This window comes from Eubalaena glacialis, chromosome 8 (genome assembly GCF_028564815.1).
Source record: "Eubalaena glacialis isolate mEubGla1 chromosome 8, mEubGla1.1.hap2.+ XY, whole genome shotgun sequence".
NCBI lineage: Eukaryota > Metazoa > Chordata > Mammalia > Artiodactyla > Balaenidae > Eubalaena > Eubalaena glacialis.
In genome coordinates, this window is record NC_083723.1 from 51,236,526 (window position 1) to 51,256,861 (window position 20,336).

Below are 20,336 nucleotides of genomic sequence, written 5' to 3' on the forward strand. Positions count from 1 at the left end.
CTCGCTTACTGCTGCTAATGGAGAGGCACTGATTACACTCATCCTGAGGTGTGTGGGCTACTGTGTACAGGAAGCAGCAGTGAGAGAGAAAAAGGAAGAGTTAGAGAACCAGGCATAGGTTGGCTTTGAAGAGGGCTTAAGGAACAGAAAAATAGAAAATGAAAAAGAGGGGAGTTGGCTTCCCCGGTGGCGCAGTGGTTGAGAATCTGCCTGCCGGTGCAGGGGACACGGGTTCGAGCCCTGGTCTGGGGGGAATCCCACATGCCGCGGAGCAACTAAGCCCGTGAGCCACAACTACTGAGCCTGCGCGTCTGGAGCCTGTGCTCCGCAACGGGAGAGGCCGCGACGGTGAGAGGCCCGCGCACCATGATGAAGAGTGGCCCGCGCTCGCCGCAACTAGAGAAAGCCCTCGCACAGAAACGAAGACCCAACACAGCCAAAAATAATAAAATAAAATAAAAATTAAAAAAAAAAAAAAAGAGGGGAGTAGGGAACCTTTGCTTTTAAGGCTGGAGAATTTCCAGAGAATTTCTCTTTCAAAGAGTTGTGGGTATCAGGAGTCCCATAGGATGGCAAAAGAAAATACTTCACATGGAGTCATACTTCAGCTATATTAGGGGATGTTATTATTTAAAGAAAACTGGGGCATTTAAGTAGAGCTGAGTAGCCTTTATTAGGGGGCTTTGTTCTGGCATATAGGTTTTCGCCTATCGAGTTCCTTTAGTGCAGGGGTACTCCACCTGGAATCCCTGGTTAAGGAACTTGAATGGGAAAAAATTTACATATTTAATTTCACTAACCTCTAACAGGAATTTAGCATTTCCTTCAATTCTCAAGGCAGGCAACAAACTGCTGTATGGTTAGCAGTAACTGTGACTCTGTTGCCAAAAGAAATCCTAGATCATTTTCATACCGCTGTTCTAATTGTTACAGATATCTTAAAGTATCTTTTACCTGCAACCCTACTTTGAATTACAGTAAATATTTGACCCGTATTTAGTTCTTATTATTTAATAGGTTAAGAATAGAGATATGTAATTACCACATCACCATTTTAAAATGTTTTGATAACTGTACTTCACTATAATTGGTTTCCTTTGTAATCCTACGTACTTTGTTTTATGCATTTAAAATCATTACTTTTAATTTTTTTTAAAAAATTATTTATTTATTTATTTATTTATGGCTGTGTTGGGTCTTCGTTTCTGTGCGAGGGCTTTCTCTAGTTGCGGCGAGCGGGGGCCACTCTTCATCGCGGTGCGCGGGCCTCTCACTATCGCGGCCTCTCTTGTTGCGGAGCACAGGCTCCAGACGCACAGGCTCAGTAGTTGTGGCTCACGGGCCTAGTTGCTCCGCGGCATGTGGGATCTTCCCAGACCAGGGCTCGAACCCGTGTCCCCTGCATTGGCAGGCAGATTCTCAACCACTGCACCACCAGGGAAGCCCCTAAAATCATTATTTTATAAAGGGAGTCCATAGGTTTCATCAGACTGCCAAAGAAGTCCATGGAACATAAAAAGGTCAGAACCCTGCCGTAAAGTCTGACGTTAAACTCTAGCCATCAGTAAAGGGTGCCTATATTTTGTGGGTGAGGAGTTAATATTAGGTAAAGGAAAGCAGCAGACACATATCACAAAAGAATAAGTAACAAAATGTAAAAGTGGGTTCTCTGAACTAGTGGACAAAGAACGCCGCTGACCTTTTCAGCTCTCTGTTCTGGCCCCCAAAAGCTATCACGGTCCTGATGGCCCCCAGAGCCTCTTCTGCCACAGCACCTGCTTTTGCATACGCAGCTAGTTCTTTGTCACTAAATGCTGAGAGTATCTGGAAAAAAGAGAAACATTCATGCCTTTTGTATGGGGAGAAATGTTAAAAGACAGTCTGATCAACTCTTTCACTTACTTTTTCTTCCCAAACCCTGTCCTTTATCAAACACTGTAGATATGAAGCAAACCACACTCACTGTACCCGATCCAACGGCTGCTTCCACTCCCTACAAGGGGCGGATTTGATCCGCCCTGGTGATATGCTCCCCAAGAGGAGTCGTAAGCAGCTTTTGGCAGGAAAGCGCCCTTTGCAGGAAAGAGCTCTCTGCAGGAGGCCCCTTGGTCTTGTCACTAACCTTAAACCAGGCGCTCCCATGCTCTACTCACCTCCGGCCCTAGCACACCTTTCAGATCTTTTGATCACACAATACTTTGCCTAACTTGTTGGTTCTTTCCATAGATCAAAGATGTAGAAATGCAGAATAAGTAATTAACAGATGACCAGATCTTTTCCCTAGCTTCCCCTTCAATAATCTCGTGAACAAACTGTGTGAACAAGATAACATCTAAAGAAAGATCACAAGAGGTCAACAAGCCTGCACACAAGCCTGCACGCAGTGGAGGAGGGCGATGATTCTGACCCCCTATCTCAACAATGAACTGAGGTTACTTCCCCTTTTCCATTTAAAAGCTTTCATGACTGAACAGAATCTTCAGAGATGGTTTTTGGCGGACACCAAGTCCACCATCTCCCCAGACTGCCAGCATTCTGATTAAAAGCAACTTTCCTTTCTACCAACTTTTCCAAGTATTGATTTTTTTTAAGCGGCAAGCAGCCGGACTTGATTCGGTAACAGAGTCAGCCAAAGGAAATCCACACGTAATTCTCTAGATAGTGTTTCTGGGAATAGTGTGGAGTTCTGTATCTACTACTGTTTTTCCTCTGTTAATTGCAAAATAAACTAAAATAAAACCTTACTGCTTGGAAAGGATGCACCATCCTTTTTTTTTAATTGTGTCACGATTTCTAATCACTTTGAAAACCATACTTCCAGACCTACTCACGGGCATTCTACTGAATAAGATGGCTAAACAAGATGTTGCAGGAGAACAGTAAAGGAAGAATCGAAACAAAAGAGATGCCAGAGTCTACTAAGTACATCATCAACCCTAGAATGAGCAAAAATTGCCAGTAAAGTTTCTCAACTCTGGAGTGTTGGTTGAAATAGAACAGGTTTTGTGGATTTTACTGCAAGGCAAAATTGTCAGAGTGCCATTTAACTGTCACAGGTAACAATTAAAAATAAATAGGACAAATCTAAACTTATTTAAATGTTTTATATTCATGCAATAGTTTGAAGGAATGTCATATTTTTAAATTATGTTTCCTGAAATAAGGACATGACCATTTACGTAATTTAAATTAGTATGCCAGAAGATTTACCTAAAGTAGTAACAGTTCCAAAAACAAAATGTAACTGAGGTAATAACTGTGACATTTTGAATCACTTTAAAAACAATCTTCCTTATTAGAGCACCAGATTAACAACATGCTCCTGGGTGTGGTTTCAAATGACATTTAACATGGATCTTCACAAGTACCAGAATCCTGCATACTGAAAATAACTCTGTCTGCGTGGGTTAACACACATGGAAATGCCCACGCTTCACATACCTTTGCCCAAACAGCTGTAGAGAGTCCCAGGATAGGGCTGATGGCCATTATCACAAGGGTGAGCTTCCATCCTCTGAGAAACCCTACTATGAATCCTGCAAAAAACGTGGCTATTGCTTGAAAGAACATTCCAACCTTGTCACCAATTCCTTCACTGATTTTGGAGATGTCACTAAAAAAGATCACACCTAAGTGGTTACAGTCAGGAGGTCTTCAGTCAGAAAGGTGAAGCAGACATCTAACAAACACAGAGACAGGCAACACTGGTTCAGACTCCTGCAAGCCTCTTTCACAGTCTTAGCCTCTTGAATGACATTTTTCCCCACCTAAATACCGTACAAAGGAAGAAATTCAGGATTAGTTCACGCTTCTAAGAAGTTAACATCATTAAAAGTTGATGCTATTCAATTAGTTAATCCTGTTAGAAAAACATTAGCATTTTGAACGTAGGAGTCAATTTGTTTAAAAGCAGGAGCTAGGAAGGGCATTGCAACAGGAATAGGGAAGGGCTCCTTGCTTCTACCCTTGATGATATTTTCAACCCACTCTATTCTCAGTACAGCAGCCAGTGTGATCCTTTGAAAATGGAAATCTGAACATGCTACTCCTCAGCTCAAAAATGCCCAGTGGCAAAGCTGAGGCCAGCCAGGCCCTACATGCTCTGATCCTGCCTGCTCTTGGACCTCATATGCTCACTACCCTTTTGCCAGGACCTGTCAGGCCCGTGATACGCCTACTACATAACTAAGGCAAAAAAAACTAACAGATAAGGAAAATACACTGCGGCATCGGCTGTAATTGCTAAAGATGGCTATCAGATGATCTATTCCCAATACACACCAAATGCTTAATCTAGGAAAAAAAATTTTTTTCATTTAAAATCTTCCTTTGACAAATTTTCACATACTTAGCAGTTAATTTCTTTATGAAAGTGTGGTGCTAACAATATACTTACTCTGTTAGCCGAGTACTGAGTTCAGTGGTGTCATTGATGTCAAACCAGCCTATTTCCTGTCGTAGAATAGCATGAAAAAACTCTTGCCTAATTTTCTTAATCTGTCGGCCAGCTGCCAAAGTCCAAAATGAAACTTGTATATAGGCAGCAACAAGAACGCCAGCACCTAATCCTGAATAATAATATGCATATCTGGAAAATAATTCAAAAGTTTCTTTTAAATATAGTCTTTATCTCTTTGGGGAGAAATATTCAGAACTGGGAATCAGTAAATTTACAGACAGATCACAAAGACCGTGTAGGACATTGTAACAAACACACATTAATTTTTTTCTCTTTTCTTAAATTATAAGAGGATAATGGCAAATCTATCCACTTGAATTATCAGCCAAAGGTAAAATAAAGTTTTGTGGTTAACTGCAAAAATATAATGGTGTTCATGAACCATTTTTAAACTGATATTGACAGTTTGTAAACACAATTTGACTCTTTCACAATTCATATTCTAGACTTGCATATCTTACTGTACTGAAAAAGTACACCACATTGCAAATACAGGACTGAACAGACTGAGCATGCAAAATGGTTCTTAGTATAAGTTTTCCCGTATTGTTTACACAAAGAACAAAAAACCCTCTTCCTAACTGGCAGAAGTTGAAAGGTGTTTTAAAAATAGAACGCTAGGGGCTTCCCTGGTGGCGCAGTGGTTGAGAATCTGCCTGCCAATGCAGGGGACACGGGTTCGAGCCCTGGTCTGGGAAGATCCCACATGCCGCGGAGCAGCTGGGCCCGTGAGCCACAACTGCTGAGCCTGCGCGTCTGGAGCCTGTGCTCCGCAACAAGAGAGGCCGCGATAGTGAGAGGCCCGCGCACCGCGATGAAGAGTGGCCCCCGCTTGCCACAACTAGAGAAAGCCCTCACAGAAACGAAGACCCAACACAGCCATAAATAAATAAATAAATAAATAAATAAATAATGTAAAAAAAAAATCACTCCTTTAAAAAAAAAAAAAATAGAACGCTAAAATGTCATGAATTCAAACCAATTTGGAGTGAAGTCTTAACTAAATTAGAGGAAAGTTAGTATCTTTATTTTTTTTTTAATTTAATTAATTTATTTTTATTTTTATTTTTTTGGGCACACCCCGCAGCATGTGGCATCTTAGTTCCTCTACCAGGGATGGAAATTGTGCCCCCTGCTTCGGAAGTGCGGAGTCTTAACCACAGGACCACGAGGGAAGTCCCCAAAGTTAGTATCTTTAAAAGTAATAAATTCAATTTCAATACTCTCAAATATATTTTCTATATCATTTTACAAACTGTTTCCAGATAGAAGCCTTTCAGGCCTGCTATGGCAAACAGACGGTATTCATTTACGTCAGCAGCATTAATTGATAAGTAAACATACAAATGTTATGTGACAGGCTTTCGGGATTTCTATGAAGAAGGCTGAATGAGGGGGAAAATGCCATAAATGACATTACTGGATCAACGGACAAAATTGGAATACAGATGGTAGATTGGATCAAAGTATTGTATCAATATTAAATATACTGAGGTTGATAACTGTACTGTGGTTGTAAGGAGAATGTCCTATTCTTAGGAGCCATGCTGAAGTATTTATGAGTAAAGGGTCATACTCTGTGCAGCTTATTTAAATGGCAGGGGAGGGGGAATAAATGAAAACAATAGGTTAAAGAGTCTAACAAAAGGTAAAGCGTATATAGGGACTCTTTGTACATTCTTAAAACTATTTGTAAGTTTGAAATTATTTTCAAATAAAATGTTTTTTAAAAGTACACCATAAAGAAGTACATATGTATATATACATATATTAGCCAATTACCTAGTCATTTCTTCTTCCAGAATTCTGGCTGGATTTAGCATTAACAAGGAAAAATTCACTAAATAAAAACAAAACAAAACAAAAATAAGACATTTTTGAAAGGCACTGCCAGGTTTTTAAAATCTTTTTTCTCTTTCCTTTTCACTCTCAAGTCACTCTTGTCATTTGACTCATGGAAAGGGCCCAAGGGTTTAGGTGCATTTAGGGTCCAGTTGGGGGAAGTTAAGCCCTCCCAGGTTCAGCCCCCTTCCTAGAGGTCTTGGGCCTTTAAGCAAAGCAGCTTCCTAAGGCAGCAGAGAGGAGTTGATGAAGGGCATACAGAAGGCAGAGGAGGAAAAAAGAAATGGTCCACATAGAAAACACAAGATTTAAGGGGCACTTTTTTTCTTAGAGGCGCAAAGCACTTTCCAGATACTTGCTTCTTTTGATTTTACTTTACTATATGTGTGTGTTTTCCCTTACATGCTTCCTCACGACATAAGTAATAGAAAGGCTGAATTACATTCATTACAAAGGAAGAAAAATTAAAGAAAAGAAAGATAGCTGAGTTGCTCAAAGACAAGTCAGTGGATCACTGGCGATCAGTCACCATCCTGCATTCCCTGTCCTGCTTATCAGCAGTCCTGTATTTTGGTATTTTTAAAGCAGTATTAACTGGAAGGAAATTGTCTTTTAATTTGAACTAATTTGATAAAAATGTCCATGTGCCTTTTCTGGTTTACATGTTTTAGTAATAGCTAGGATTTATTGAGCATTTATTATATGCCAGGCATTGTTCTGAACACTTTACATGCATTACTTCGTTTAAGTTGCACAGCAACTCTATGAGGTAGGACTATTTCATAAATTCCCATTTTACAGATGAAGAAATTGGAGCACAGGGAGATAAAGTAACTTACCCAAAGTCACACAGCTAGCAAGTAGGCTGAGAGTCCTAACACTATACCATACAGCTCCTGACACTATACTACACTGATTGATTCATGTGGTAATGACTTATTTTCACTTTTTCAAAAACACAAAGTGAAAAAATAAAAAGAAAGCAGCCCATATCTACTGCGTTCACAAAATAATAGGATAAAATGTCACCACAGCACTGATGAGAAAACACACCAGGGTAGGCATTTCCCATTTACCATGATGCTAGGAGAGAAACTAGTCTTTGTTCTAGCCTTAGATCATGTTTTCTGGGTGCTGTGTTATCATTCTTATCTTCCTCCAAAGGAAAATAAGGTAGAAATATATTTTAAACTACTGTCAGGATCAATTACCAGGCATGTGGCCCTGATGGTGGCATAATTTTTCCCTCAGGGTTGTTCTTTCTACGGATGTTCATAGTGAAGTGTTTCTGCTTATTAATCTAGCTCTTTATCAGCTACTAGATCCTTGAGGAATCAGACCGTATTTTACTTCTGTTCTTATCCGTGCAGTTTTGCATGCTCATTTCCTTCCTGAGTTCGTAAATCTGACATCTTTGATATGCCACATTGGAACCGTGTTTCGAATTAGAGGCAGACAAGCTATCTTAAAGCTGTGGTATTTGTAGAAACCATTGTTCAAAACCACAGGAAACCTGCAGATATATGTGTACCTGGCTATTTTTTCCCCCTGAACGTAGAAATCAGGTGAAATCCTAAAATGAGTTTTACTCTCCTCCATCAACAATATTCCAACTGAGATTGACCCTCCCTCCTAGGAAATAAGAATCTACAAACATTCCAAGTTTGACCTGCTCCTTTCTCAGAGTCCCAGGCCAAGGATGGCGATCTAATTCTGGGTTAGTAACCGTAGGAGCCCCAAAGCCCTCAGGAAACCAAGAGTTTCTGCTGCCTGACGACAAAGGTGAGACAAATGTGTGTTGATGTCTCGTTCCTGGAAGAGTCATGGAACGAAATCTGGAATTCTAGACCTGGAAATCTCATGGAATTAGATCTGGAAAGGGCCTCGACCTGGTCTTCTCAGATGCTACGTATTAGGCTTCAGTCTCCTAAACGGTCTTTAAGTAGTTATGTGGTTGAATGCTTCTCAATGCTGTCTGCCTGTTAGAATCCCGTGGGGAGCGTGAAAAAATACAGATACCCAGGCTCCATCCAAGACCAGCTGAATCAGAACCTCTGGCTGAGTCTAGATCATAATTCTAAAAACTGTCCCCAACTGATTCTAATGTTCCAGGATGGAGAACTCCTACTCTAGTCTGTCTGAATGCCTCCCATAATGAGGAAATGGGGAATTCTAGAAGCCGCCTATTCATTTTTAGAGAGCTCCCATATAATTCATCCATTTTATAGATGGGGAAACAGAATCTTAGAGTGGCTGTTTCATTTCCAAGTTCTTACAGCTAGTTTTCCCCCAATATTTATGTTCCAGACACTTGACATAAATTGTCTCATTTAATTCTATCAGTAAGTCTACCTTTCAAAGGTGAGAACAGTAGGGATTATAGAGGTTAAGTAATTTGCCCAAAGTCATAAGCTGGTAAGGGCCTAAATAATAAACGTATACCTTAAGGATTACATGGGGAGACATTACATAAGGTCACTTTGAGTCTCAAAGTAAATCAATGTCTGCCTTCCTTGATTCTGCCCAGGACTTCTTTTATTATATAGAAACACTCAGCACAGGACAGAGTTGGTGCATGTCCAGGCAGCTTTGGTAGTGTGGGTAATTAATTAAGGTAACTGGGGCTCAAAACTGCCTTTTCCTCTCATCTATGTGGCAAAGGGCACGCAGGGTACATCGATTTCTCCACAGAATCTCCTACATTATTACAGTCACATAGACTTGGCATAAAATATCAGGTTCCTAATACTCTGCAGAAAAACTGTTTCCTATGACTCCATTCTTAAGGTTTGGATGAGGAATGTTTTATGCATAGTTTCCGCACAACCGAGTCATTGTGAGGGAACAGCCTTGTCACGGAGCCTTTATTCTGTTGACAAGGACGGGCTCTGTTCACAGTAAGTCACTGTCAGGCCCTCTTGTAATTTAAACCTTTTTTTCTTCTAACATTCCCTTCTCATTTGGCTCCCATTTAGTCTAGCTATCCAAGAATCCAACGATTCTAAAGAATAGACTCTAAATAAACATCATCTCTATGAGATGAGCCAGCGAGCTCTGCTAAGTACAGCTGAATACTCTATCTACTCTCAATCCCCAGGATATTTGCTAAACTCTACAAATGTAAACATACCAATGAGCTCTCTGAGTATGAAATGTAACAATTTCGTCTTCTCCAAAGAGGCACGGGAATATTATTTGTACACACTACTAAAGAGTGGACATTGGAATTAATAACATCTGAGGGACTTCCCATTCCAAACCCTCCAAGACAGCTAATATGCCTAGTGACAAATGTGGCTGTAGAGGACCAAGTGTCATTTAATTTGGAGGCCACTGAAACTAAGTTGGCAACGCGGGTGAGTTTATCACTCCAGCTATTACAGGTCTGTAAGTGACTTGCTCGTGCCATTCCCCAGAGAGACCTTGAATTTAGCCCTGGGCACAGTACATGGCACCTGTCTGCCATTCCAGCTTCAAAGCGATACGGTTGCATAATTAGAAACACAGAAAAGACAAGCAAACTGCTCCAAATAAGAAAGTTGTGGAATTACTCTGGTGTTAGCAAAAACAAAAATAGGACGAATAAAACCGAACCAAATGCCAACTCCCCTGTGATAAGAGCACTGCATCAGATTTTTTAAAAAATTTAATTGTGATAATATACACAAAACCATCTTAACCATTTTAAGTGTAGAGTTAAGTAGTGTTAAATATATTCATGCTGTTGTACAACCAATCTCCAGAACTTTTTCATCTTCCCCCAACTGAAACTATGCCCATTAAACAACAACTCCCCATTTTCTCCTCCCCCAAGCCTGCTACCACTATCTTACTTTCTGTTTCTATGAATTTGGCTACTATAGACACCTCATATAAGTGGAATAATACAATAATTGTCTTTTTGTGACAGGCTTTTTTCACTTAGCATATGTCCTCAAGGTTCATCCATGTTGCAGCAGGTGTCTGAACTTCCTTAAGGCTGAATAATATTCCCTTGTATGTATATAACACATTTTGTTTATCCACTCATTCGTTAATCTGATTTTTTAAAATCCTGAGTTGAAACCAATTTTTTATTGATGCGTTCGAATATAGGCATCATCCTACTGTATGTGTGTGTGTGTGTGTCTTATAGATCTATAGATCTTATAAGAAGTAAAAGGAAAACAAATGGAAAACTCCTCATTTCCTTGAAGGCTTTTTAAACTATCCTATCTTACTCCAATTTTACCTTTATGGTGTTTGTGTTGAAGTTTTGGCCACTGGTCAAGCACAAGTAATCCATTTAAAACTTTCCCAAACACATTTTTTTAAAGGAGAAAGTTATTTACATTGGCAGTATAATGTATATGGTCATGAGCATGGCTGGGATGGCAGAAAGACCTGGGTTTGAATTCTGCCCTAATACTGTATAACTTTGGACAAGCCTCAGTGTCTTCATGTGTCACAGAAAATAATATTACCTACTGTGTGGGACGGTTCTTGTGAGGCTTAAGTGAAATAAGACTTAGCACATGATACACACAATGAAAGGTTACTATTATTGGTGTTATTTTTATTATAAAGAGGTTCTTCTCAGAGACAATAGTACTGGAGAGTAAATAAACTATTTTTGTAGGAGCTTGATTTAACTTTCGAAGGATGCTTTTACTAGACTTCTAAAAGGCATTAATATTCACCAATATTTATGTAAAGTACCGCTTTTTTTCCTGTTGTATACATTAAGCAATCATGTTCTCGTAGGTAATTACAATTAAGCCCTACAATGCTAACCAAATATGCAGTTCTCAATCAGTGAACACTGAAAACTCTTACTGAGTGTCATCTAAATTATAGAGTCCACTTTTTCTCAGATACCTTTACTATGAAAGCTGCCTTTCCTTTATCAGTTGTTTTCCTTCTATTCCACCATCTGTGTGCCAGTAAAGCTTCACTCGGTCTTCTCCAGCCTAGTGCCCACGGGTCTCTTGGGGGGAACTGAGCTATCATGCTTCGTAGAAAGCATGAATATCTTCCTTTCTATGTTAAATCTGGCTAATATGAAAATAACTTTGTCCACTGAAACCGCACTCCAATGCTGTTGACACAGCCTCTCACATAGATGACATTAACTTATGGGATTCCTTTGGCTCTTCAGTAATTATAGTCCTTTGAGTGAGTTTCAAAGCACATCATTCTCACATTGAGTCCATTCACTCTTTAGTAAAGTATTCTATCGAGTAACAGTCAACCTTGTTGATCCAAAAATTAGAAACAGAAAGTGGGTCTAATTTTAGCAAAAAGGATGGGGGGAGATAAAAAAAGAAAACCAGAAACAGACCTACAAGCTGAGCATAGCTAAGAAGTACCACCATGCAAACTGATGTATTCTGAAGCTCATCAGTAATCACTAATGGGATGGACACTGCACAGACATACTCTGTTATAGTTCCACCGTCCTCACGTAGACTGACTTCCTTACTTTATTTAAATGCAAAACTTTCTGGAGATGGATATTTCCTTATTCTATATTTAAAGTCAAATAGCATACACCTATTTGTTGAAATTTAAATGAGTATTTGAGGAAGTTTTCTGAGAATGTTACAACCCCTTCTGTGATATCTGGAGTCACCCAGATGTCCGAACCATGAAGCAAGTAGATGATGAATAGAAAAATCAATTTCTCATCTTCCACTCAGTTAAACATATATATAAAATACATATATATTTTTTAAATAGAGAAATGCTTACCTGGAAAGGAGAAGTTTCCTCCAATATTAACAAATCTGTCAGTCATTTCTCCAAATACTATCATCATGAGCGGGAGACCTGACCCATGAGCTATGGCCATGATAGTGCCAAAGGACATAAATAATTTATCCTGCCAATCAGAATATCGAAACTAAAAAAAAAAAAGAAAAGATAAGAATACTTAGCTTGTGTAACAGGATTTCTCTTTTTTCACAATGATATGTTCTTTGGATTTTTATTTAATGTCAGTACTTTTGAAACGGTTGCAAATAAAGGTATTAGGCAAGAAAGAATTTCAATACAATCACTGACAGATTAATTTCATGATTCTATTTATTTTGTATTCTGTGAGGAAATCAATCTAACTCTGTTTAATCACTATCTTATTTGGATAAGTGCAATATAATCAGAAGGGACGAAGGTTTGGTTCCATTAAGAAATATTGTTTGATTTTCCAGAGCTCCTGAGGTAGTGAATTAAGAGCAGCTAGGGGTAGACATCATTTACATACACACACATAGTATGTCCTTTAAAAAGACATTCAGGGCTTCCCCGGTGGCACAGTGGTTAAGAATCCATCTGCCAATGTAGGGGACAAGGGTTCAAGCCCTGGTCTGGGAAGATCCCACATGCCACGGAGCAACTAAGCCCGCGCGCCACAACTACTGAGCCTGCGCTCTAGAGCCCGCGAGCCACAACTACTGAGCCCGCGTGCCACAACTACTGAAGCCCATGTGCCTAGAGCCCGTGCTCCGCGACAAGAGAAGCCGCAGCAATGAGAAGGCCGCGCACCGCAACGAAGAGTAGCCCCCGCTCGCCGCAACTAGAGAAAGCCCGCGCGCAGCAACGAAGACCCAACGCAGCCAAAAATAAATAAATAAAATTTAAAAAGAAAGACATTCAGAATAGTTCAAAGGGAGAATTATAAAGGGGTTGGGGGGAACAGATCCTCTGGGTTTTGAGGATAAGATCCCTTTAAGAGGTTTAAGTTAGCTTTTAGAAGGCAGCTCCACAGTGAAGTGCAACAAACATTAAGGAGTGCATGAGTGTGTGCTTTAGGGAAGTCTTGCTCATGGAGATGACGCTCACTGTAGAATCTTGAAAGGTAAGGGGGGATTAGCTGAAGAAGAAATGGGGAGCGCAGAGGAAGTGGAGGATGTTGAGGCTTAGAACAGCAGGGTGACCAGAAACCACACGAGTGCTCAGGTAACTCCACGCAGTGGAATTCCTGAGTGCACGGTACAAAGCGTGGAAGACGATATTAGAGAAAGGTCTAAAAGGCCTGGAGGGCCACACCAACAATCTTGGACTTAGTACCACCTATAGAGGAGAGGGGTGATACCAGTTGTTACAGTGAAGTGCACAACACCCAAGAACTAACCAGCCAATCAGTGTCATAATACTCCAAAACACTTTGTCCCTCGCCATCTTTTTTAGTCCTCTCCAATTTCGCACTTTTTCTCACCATTTCTGATTGACTGAACTATGGCTCTCTCTCTTTGTTCTTCTTTCCTACTCTGCCTTCCGGACTACATCTTCCATCTATAAGTTTTCCGTTTCTATACCTTCCTCTCTGTCCCTTGCATCTTTCCTGGCTTTTTAACCTTTCCTTCTGCCCATTTCCCTCATCCCACCCGCTTTGGGAGACAAGGATCAATAATCAGGAGAATGGATGATGAGTCAGGCTTGGTGGAGTGGGGTCCTTGAGAGTGCAGGCTGAGTCAGACGGGGTCACTATGCAGGGGCACCCTGAGGTCAAAAGCACAAGGTGGGGAGTGAGGGGTGTGTGTGCAAACTGTTCTCAAAGAGTTCCAAGGGTTCAGTCTGGGAGACCACATTCCATCATCAAGCACACAGGGCAAGCAAGAGTGCTGAAAGAGACAAAGGGTCAGAAGCCAGGTGGGGCCTGGAATGGAACAAGGGGAGCAGGTAAAGTCAAGGACAAGCGGGGAAGGGCCCCTAAAACTGCTACAAAAGGGACCAGTGTCCCCAAGTTTCGTTTTATGGCTCCCGGGGAAGGGAGATAGAGCACTCGGGTCTATGGGCCACAGTTCAAGCACAGGAGCAGGTTGTCATATAACGTTCCTTTAGTGAACATTTATGTGAAATTGAGGAATGTTTTAAGTGCTTTTTCATGGTACATCTGAAACTCATATAATGTAATACGTTAATTGAACCTCAATTTAAAAAATTTTTCATATTAATTAAACTTTATTGTCTCCAAGCTTCAATTTAAAACTCCATGAATTTCACAGCAATATCCTAAGTAAACCTAGATCTGTTTTCAGTGATTTTTCAACAAAAGAATGCATTCTAACTCCTATTAAAAAACACAGTTTTGTCCTGAACCTCTATCAGAACAACAGCAAAAAAATCTATTCAGAGGGTGAAAAAGATTACACTTAAATTTAACTTAAGGTTAAACTTTTAGATTCAAATGATTGTTTCTACTTTAACGTTTGTGACATTTTGTTTTCTCTAGGAGGCAGATTTAAAACTTGTGGATTTCCCTGGTGGCGCAGTGGTTAAGAATCTGCCTGCCAATGCAGGGGACACAGGTTTGATCCCTGGTCCAGGAAGATCCCACATGCCGCGGAGCAACTAAGCCTGTGCACCACAACTACTGAGCCTGCGCTCTAGAGCCCGCGAGTCACAAGCACTGAAGCCCGCGCGCCTAGAGCCCGTGCTCCGCAACAAGAGAAGCCACCGCAATGAGAAGCCCACGCATCGCAACGAAGAGTAGCCCCCGCTCGCCACAACTAGAGAAAGCCCACGCGCAGCAACGAAGATCCAACGCAGCCAAAACTAAATAAAAATAAATGAATAAATAAATAAAAATAAAACCTATGCATTAAAACCAGATTTAGTTTCACAAACAATTTATTCTCTAAAGTACTAAATTGAAAAAATGTTACCTTACTGATACTTTTAAACAAAAACATCACAAGCATAAGGGAGAAGAGAATGAACAGGGGCTTTATGGCGACATGAGACGAATGCAGCAGTGCTCCAGAGTGTGGACGTTTTGGTGTCCTCTCATCCTTTACTTAATAAGTTGGAGGTTTCAGCTGACATGCCGCTTAATACCAACTTCTCTGCTATCAAAAAATGGCCGTCATAGTTGGAAACACATCATATTCACCAACTGTGGGCAAACACTTTCATGGGTCCCCTCTCTAAGACATATTACAAATGAAAAACAGATTCGACTTCTTCCAAAAGTATGTTGGCTTGCCTTGGACCAGCAGAAAACCACTGAGAATTGTTGTAAACATATCTGAGTCCATAATAGTAACTCCATATTTAATCAATTTTCCTGGAAGCCAACGTGAACATAATAAATTTCTTAATCATTTACAATTTTCTGTAGTTAACAGTCTCTTTATATGCAAGCTTATTTTAAACTAAATTTGGGGTTTTTTGTGAAACAAGTGCTGAGATGCATTTTCCTGAAATCGGTTGGTTTGTATGCTGCTACGAACACAAGTCCTATTTTCAATTTCCCAGTACACCAGTTAGCTCTGCTCTCCCAGCCAGCCTATCGCTACCTCTTTTATCATCCCTCTTGAGAATGTGGGCCATTAACTACAATGAGCCAATCCAGGACAGCACAAGTGCAGCAGGGAAAATCTATTGCTGCCTGTAGACAGTCTTAAAGTACTGCTATAACTATGGATCCAAGACATCAAATTTAAATGAAGGCAGGAATTATTCATATTTAATATTTCACAGCTTACCAATGTTAATGGTCCAATCAAATTTACTTTCTTCGTTTTTTCCTTATCTTGTTTGCTGTAAAAAAATATATAATTGACTGAATTTTAAAACTGTTACAAAATATTTCAATTGAATATAAATTTGAGTAGTTATCATATTCAATATTATATATGTATTTAACATCTTTATTGGAGTATAAATGCTTTACAATGTTGTGTTAGTTTCTGCTGTATAACAAAGTGAATCAGCTGTATGTATACATATATCCCCATATCCCCTCCCTCTTGCATCTCCCTCCCATCCTCCCTATCCCACCCCTCTAGGTGGTCACAAGGCACCGAGCTGATCTCCCTGTGCTATGCAGCTTCTTCGCACTAGCTATCTATTTTACATTTGGTAGTGTATATATGTCAGTGCTACTCTATCACTTTGTCCCAGCCTCCTCTCCCCCACGCCCCCATGTCTTCAAGTCCATTCTCTACATCTGCGTCTTTATTCCTATCCTGCCACTAGGTTCATTAGAACCATTTTTTTTTTTTAGATTTATATATATGCGTATTTGTAGCATATGGTATTTGTTTTTCTCTTTCTGACTTACTTCACTCTATAGGACAGACTCTAGGTCCATCCACCTCACTACAAATAACTTTGTTTCTTTTTATGTCCGAGTAATATTCCATTTATGTCCGAGTAATATTCCATTGTATATATGTCCCACATCTTCTTTATCCATTCATCCGTCGATGGACACTTAGGTTGCTTCCACGTCCTGGCTATTGTAAATAGAGCTGCAGTGAACACTGTGATACATGTCTCTTTTTGAATTATGGTTTTCTCAGGGTATCAACATTATACTTTCAAATATAAAATAGTGATGTCCACAAATTGTCGAAATTATCCAGTTTCGACTGCAAGGCAATCACCAAGTACAAAGGTAACCGTCCAAGTTACTATAGGAATGTCTGGATAACCGGGAGGTGGTCACCTGTCTTGCAGAGCTCACGCACAGAGGGAAGATGACTATGTTAACAATGTCCTCCAGATCAATTAATCCTTCACTTGCTAAAATCATACATATTGATCTAAAATTAGTAAAGGCCGGGACTTCCCTGGTGGCGCAGTGGTTAAGAATCTGCCTGCTAAGGCAGGGGACACGGGTTTGAGCCCTGGTCATGAAAGATCCCACATGACGCGGAGCACCTAGAGCCTGTGCTCCGCAGCAAGAGAAGCCACCGCGATGAGAAGCCTGCACACTGCAACGAAGAGTAGCCCCTGCTAACCGCAACTAGAGAAAGCCCGCGTACAGCAACGAAGACCCAACGCAGCCAAAAATAGATAAAATTAAATTTAAAAATTTATATTAAATAAATAAATAGTAAAATAAAATTAGTAAAGGCCACCCTTCTGAATGATTACAGGGAGTGGTGTCAGGAAATCCTCTCAACTCTGCATTCAAAATACATCTAGAATTCAACCACTGCTCACCAATTTTATGGCTATCCCAATAGCCAGGAGAACTCCTGCCTTGTTTCTCCACTTCCACTTATGCCCACTTTAGTCTTTCCTCAACACAGTAGTCAGAGTAATCATTTAAAAACTCAAGTCATGTGGTTGCCAAGGGTTGTGGGGAGAGGGATGGATTGGGAGTTTGCGGTTAGCAGACGCAAACTATTACATATAGGATGGATAAACAACAAGGCCCTAGTGTATACCACAGGGAACTATATTCAATATCCTGTGATAAACCATAATGGAAAAGAATTTAAAAAGAACGCTTATATATGTATAACTGAATCACTTTGCTGTACAGCAGAAATTAACACAACATTGTAAATCAACTATACTTCAATAACGCAGATTTTTTAAAAACTCTCAATTCATATCATGCTGCTCCTCTGCTCAAAGACTTACAATGGCTTCCACTTTTCTCAGAGTAAAAGCCAAATCCTTACATCAGCCTTTAGGGCCCCACATGATGTTTCCTTGTCACCTCTCTGACCACAGTGCCCACTCCCACTCCTGCTTGCTCTGCCCCAGCCACCCTGCTGTCTCTGTTGTCGCTGTTCTGTGAACATTCCAGACATGTTCCCATCGCAGAGTCTTTATTACCTCTGCCAGGAATGGTCTCCCTCAGATGCCACACACCTCCCTCCTTTCTTTCAAGTTCTTGCTCAGATATTGCCTTCTCAATAAGACCTACCTTGACCACCCTACTTAAAATTGCAAACGACTTCCTTTTTGCACTCCTGATTTCTTTAGTCTTGATTAATGCTTTTCCATAGCATTCATTACCTTCTAACATTTGCTGTAGTTTACATATTCAGCATATGTATTATTTATATCTACCTTCCATACAATAAATGCAAACTCTAGGAGAGCTGACTTTTTTTTTTTAAACCTAAAATGAATTTATTTAGCTTAAATGTCCAGGTAGGTGATAAAGTTTTACTCATAGGGCTCGATCCCAAATTATCTAGAACATTCCGCTAAAATCAAAGGACAGACATCTGCAATGAAATGTGTTCAAAAGAATGTGCCATAGGCAATAACAGCATGATTGGAACAAGCATGTAACTAACTCTCAATTTGCCCTAGATAACTGAAGTGAGCTGAACTTCCTTTAGTGTATAAGCTTTAGTCTACTTTTTATAAAAATTTGTCTCCTTACACTTAATTTCATAATCTTACAGTTTCAACTTATTCTTAGCTTTTTGTATTTCTCTTTTGAACTGTCTTCCTTCCAACACAAGGCTGTGAGCTCCACTTCTGAGAACTTCCTTGGGTTCTGTTATGTCACTGCATCTTTTGCAGGAAAACCCCTCTGTACACTCATCAAATGTTCAGCCAGTGCAATACATAAATAGCCTTCTTCCAGAAAATGCCATCTATTTATAGATTCACAGTCAATCCCAGCCTAAATTGTCAGCTGACGAAACCCACATTTTTCTAGTAGAAATAATATCAATTATTTTCTAGCAGAAATAATACCAATTTTATGTGGCACGCCGAATTTTCTATGAATGAATACCATGGTACGTAGAAGGAATAAGGCAAGATCACTGTATGAAGACGTTAACAGACAAAAATAATGCCTCAGTTGAACCACCAGATAGGCGTGTTTTCCGTTGACTAATCAGGTCCCTTGCAGCTTGAGGACACACTACAGAACCTGATAAAATTTGTCCCTCGGGGTGATCGCTGGATGACACAGGTCAATTCGTTCTGGGTGGCTTGGCATGAACTCAGAGACCACAACAGCCTCATAAACTGAGGCTGAAGGCGAAAGTGATTCACTATTCCCACGGTGAAAGCGGGACAATGGCAACATGTCATTGACTGGTTTGCTTCTGCCCCTGCTAAGGTCCATGAAGTGTGGGCAACAAGGGAACTTTGGGAACCGAACAGCCATCACAGGAAGAAAGACGTTCAAGAAAGAGGTTTCCCCCTTGCATTTGAACAAAAATTTCTTTGGAAGCACAGGTTAGGAAGAATGAGGCTGCCCCAGGTCCCCCTCCCCCCTTCACCCCTCACCACCCACAGGGGAGAAAGAGGGAGCAGCCTGGCGCTGGGAGGAGGGGGGTGGGATGGGTAAAATGAGGAATAACGAGGGGGAGGAAGGAGGTTCCTGCTTCACTACACTTGTTTAAAAAGCACAACCATCAACGACAGATGTCTGATGCTCTGCAGGCATAAAAGATCAAATGATGTTTATGAAAGTTTTTCGGAAAAGTTTTGAGTTACGTAACGCAAGGAATGTTATGCCACACATATTCATCGAATCACCCTGCACAAAGAGAAGCGGGCACTTTTAAACACATCCTCTTCTTCCTGAGCCTGTTGCAAAAGAAGCCTCAGTGACATTCCTTGGGTAAGGTCAGAACCTCAGACAAGACCCTACGGAAGCTCCAAAACAAAGGGCAAAGGCATCGTCAGATTTTCTCAACTTCTCCCCTCAGCCAGATTTGGTCCTGCTGATTCACGTGTCGCGGAAAAGCGGCGGCTGCGGGTTATGTACCTGCTGCTGCTGCTGCCGCGTTCAAATTCGTCCTCCGTTTTCCTGGGGATCCGGACTGTTTCGATCCTTCCCGCCTCTAGATCCATCTCAGCCTAGGGAGAAACCAGAGTCTCAGGTCCAAGAACACCCACCCCAGCACGGGGAGGTCGACCACCCTCCTCGCAGACCCTGCCCGAGGGATCGGGGCCGGCTGACAGGTCGCGGGGCCCGGGGACGCCGCGTGGAGGTCGCGCTGCCGCCGCCCGGAGCCCACTGTCCCCGGAGTCCCCCGGTCGGAGCCGGCACGCCCAAGCTCCCCTCACCTGGGACCTCGCGCGCGTCTCTGGCGGAGCTGCTGGGCGCACCAGGGCTGCGGCCGCGGGGCCTGGACTTTGTTCGCGGCGGCGGCCTCGCCCCCGCCCACCCCCCGCGCGCACGCGTCGGGCCCGGGCGAGGGCCCCCGGGCCGCAGGAGCCGCTCCCGCCGCCCGCCCGGCTCACACGGCGGGCCCAGCGCGGAGAAGGGCCCGGCGCGCCACCCTCGCCGCCGGAGGTGCCCCGCCGGCCGCCGCCCACCCGGGCGAGCAGCCAGCCC

The 20,336-nt window shown here is 41.5% G+C and overlaps 1 protein-coding gene across 2 annotated transcripts in view; it reads right to left on the reverse strand.

The window, feature by feature from the left end:
- The window catches only part of ABCB4 (ATP binding cassette subfamily B member 4), a 75,748-nt gene extending 55,899 nt beyond the window's left edge, over nucleotides 1-19,849 (reverse strand). For both annotated transcript variants that reach the window (XM_061198491.1, XM_061198490.1), the window contains exons 1-7: nucleotides 19,764-19,849; nucleotides 15,769-15,823; nucleotides 12,032-12,182; nucleotides 6,242-6,299; nucleotides 4,397-4,588; nucleotides 3,442-3,613; nucleotides 1,700-1,824 (exon numbers count right to left, since the gene is read on the reverse strand). In XM_061198491.1, the coding sequence (XP_061054474.1) occupies nucleotides 1,700-1,824; nucleotides 3,442-3,613; nucleotides 4,397-4,588; nucleotides 6,242-6,299; nucleotides 12,032-12,182; nucleotides 15,769-15,823; nucleotides 19,764-19,849 (839 nt within the window). The remainder of the gene's footprint in view (nucleotides 1-1,699; nucleotides 1,825-3,441; nucleotides 3,614-4,396; nucleotides 4,589-6,241; nucleotides 6,300-12,031; nucleotides 12,183-15,768; nucleotides 15,824-19,763) is intronic.
- Nucleotides 19,850-20,336: the final 487 nt, after the last annotated feature.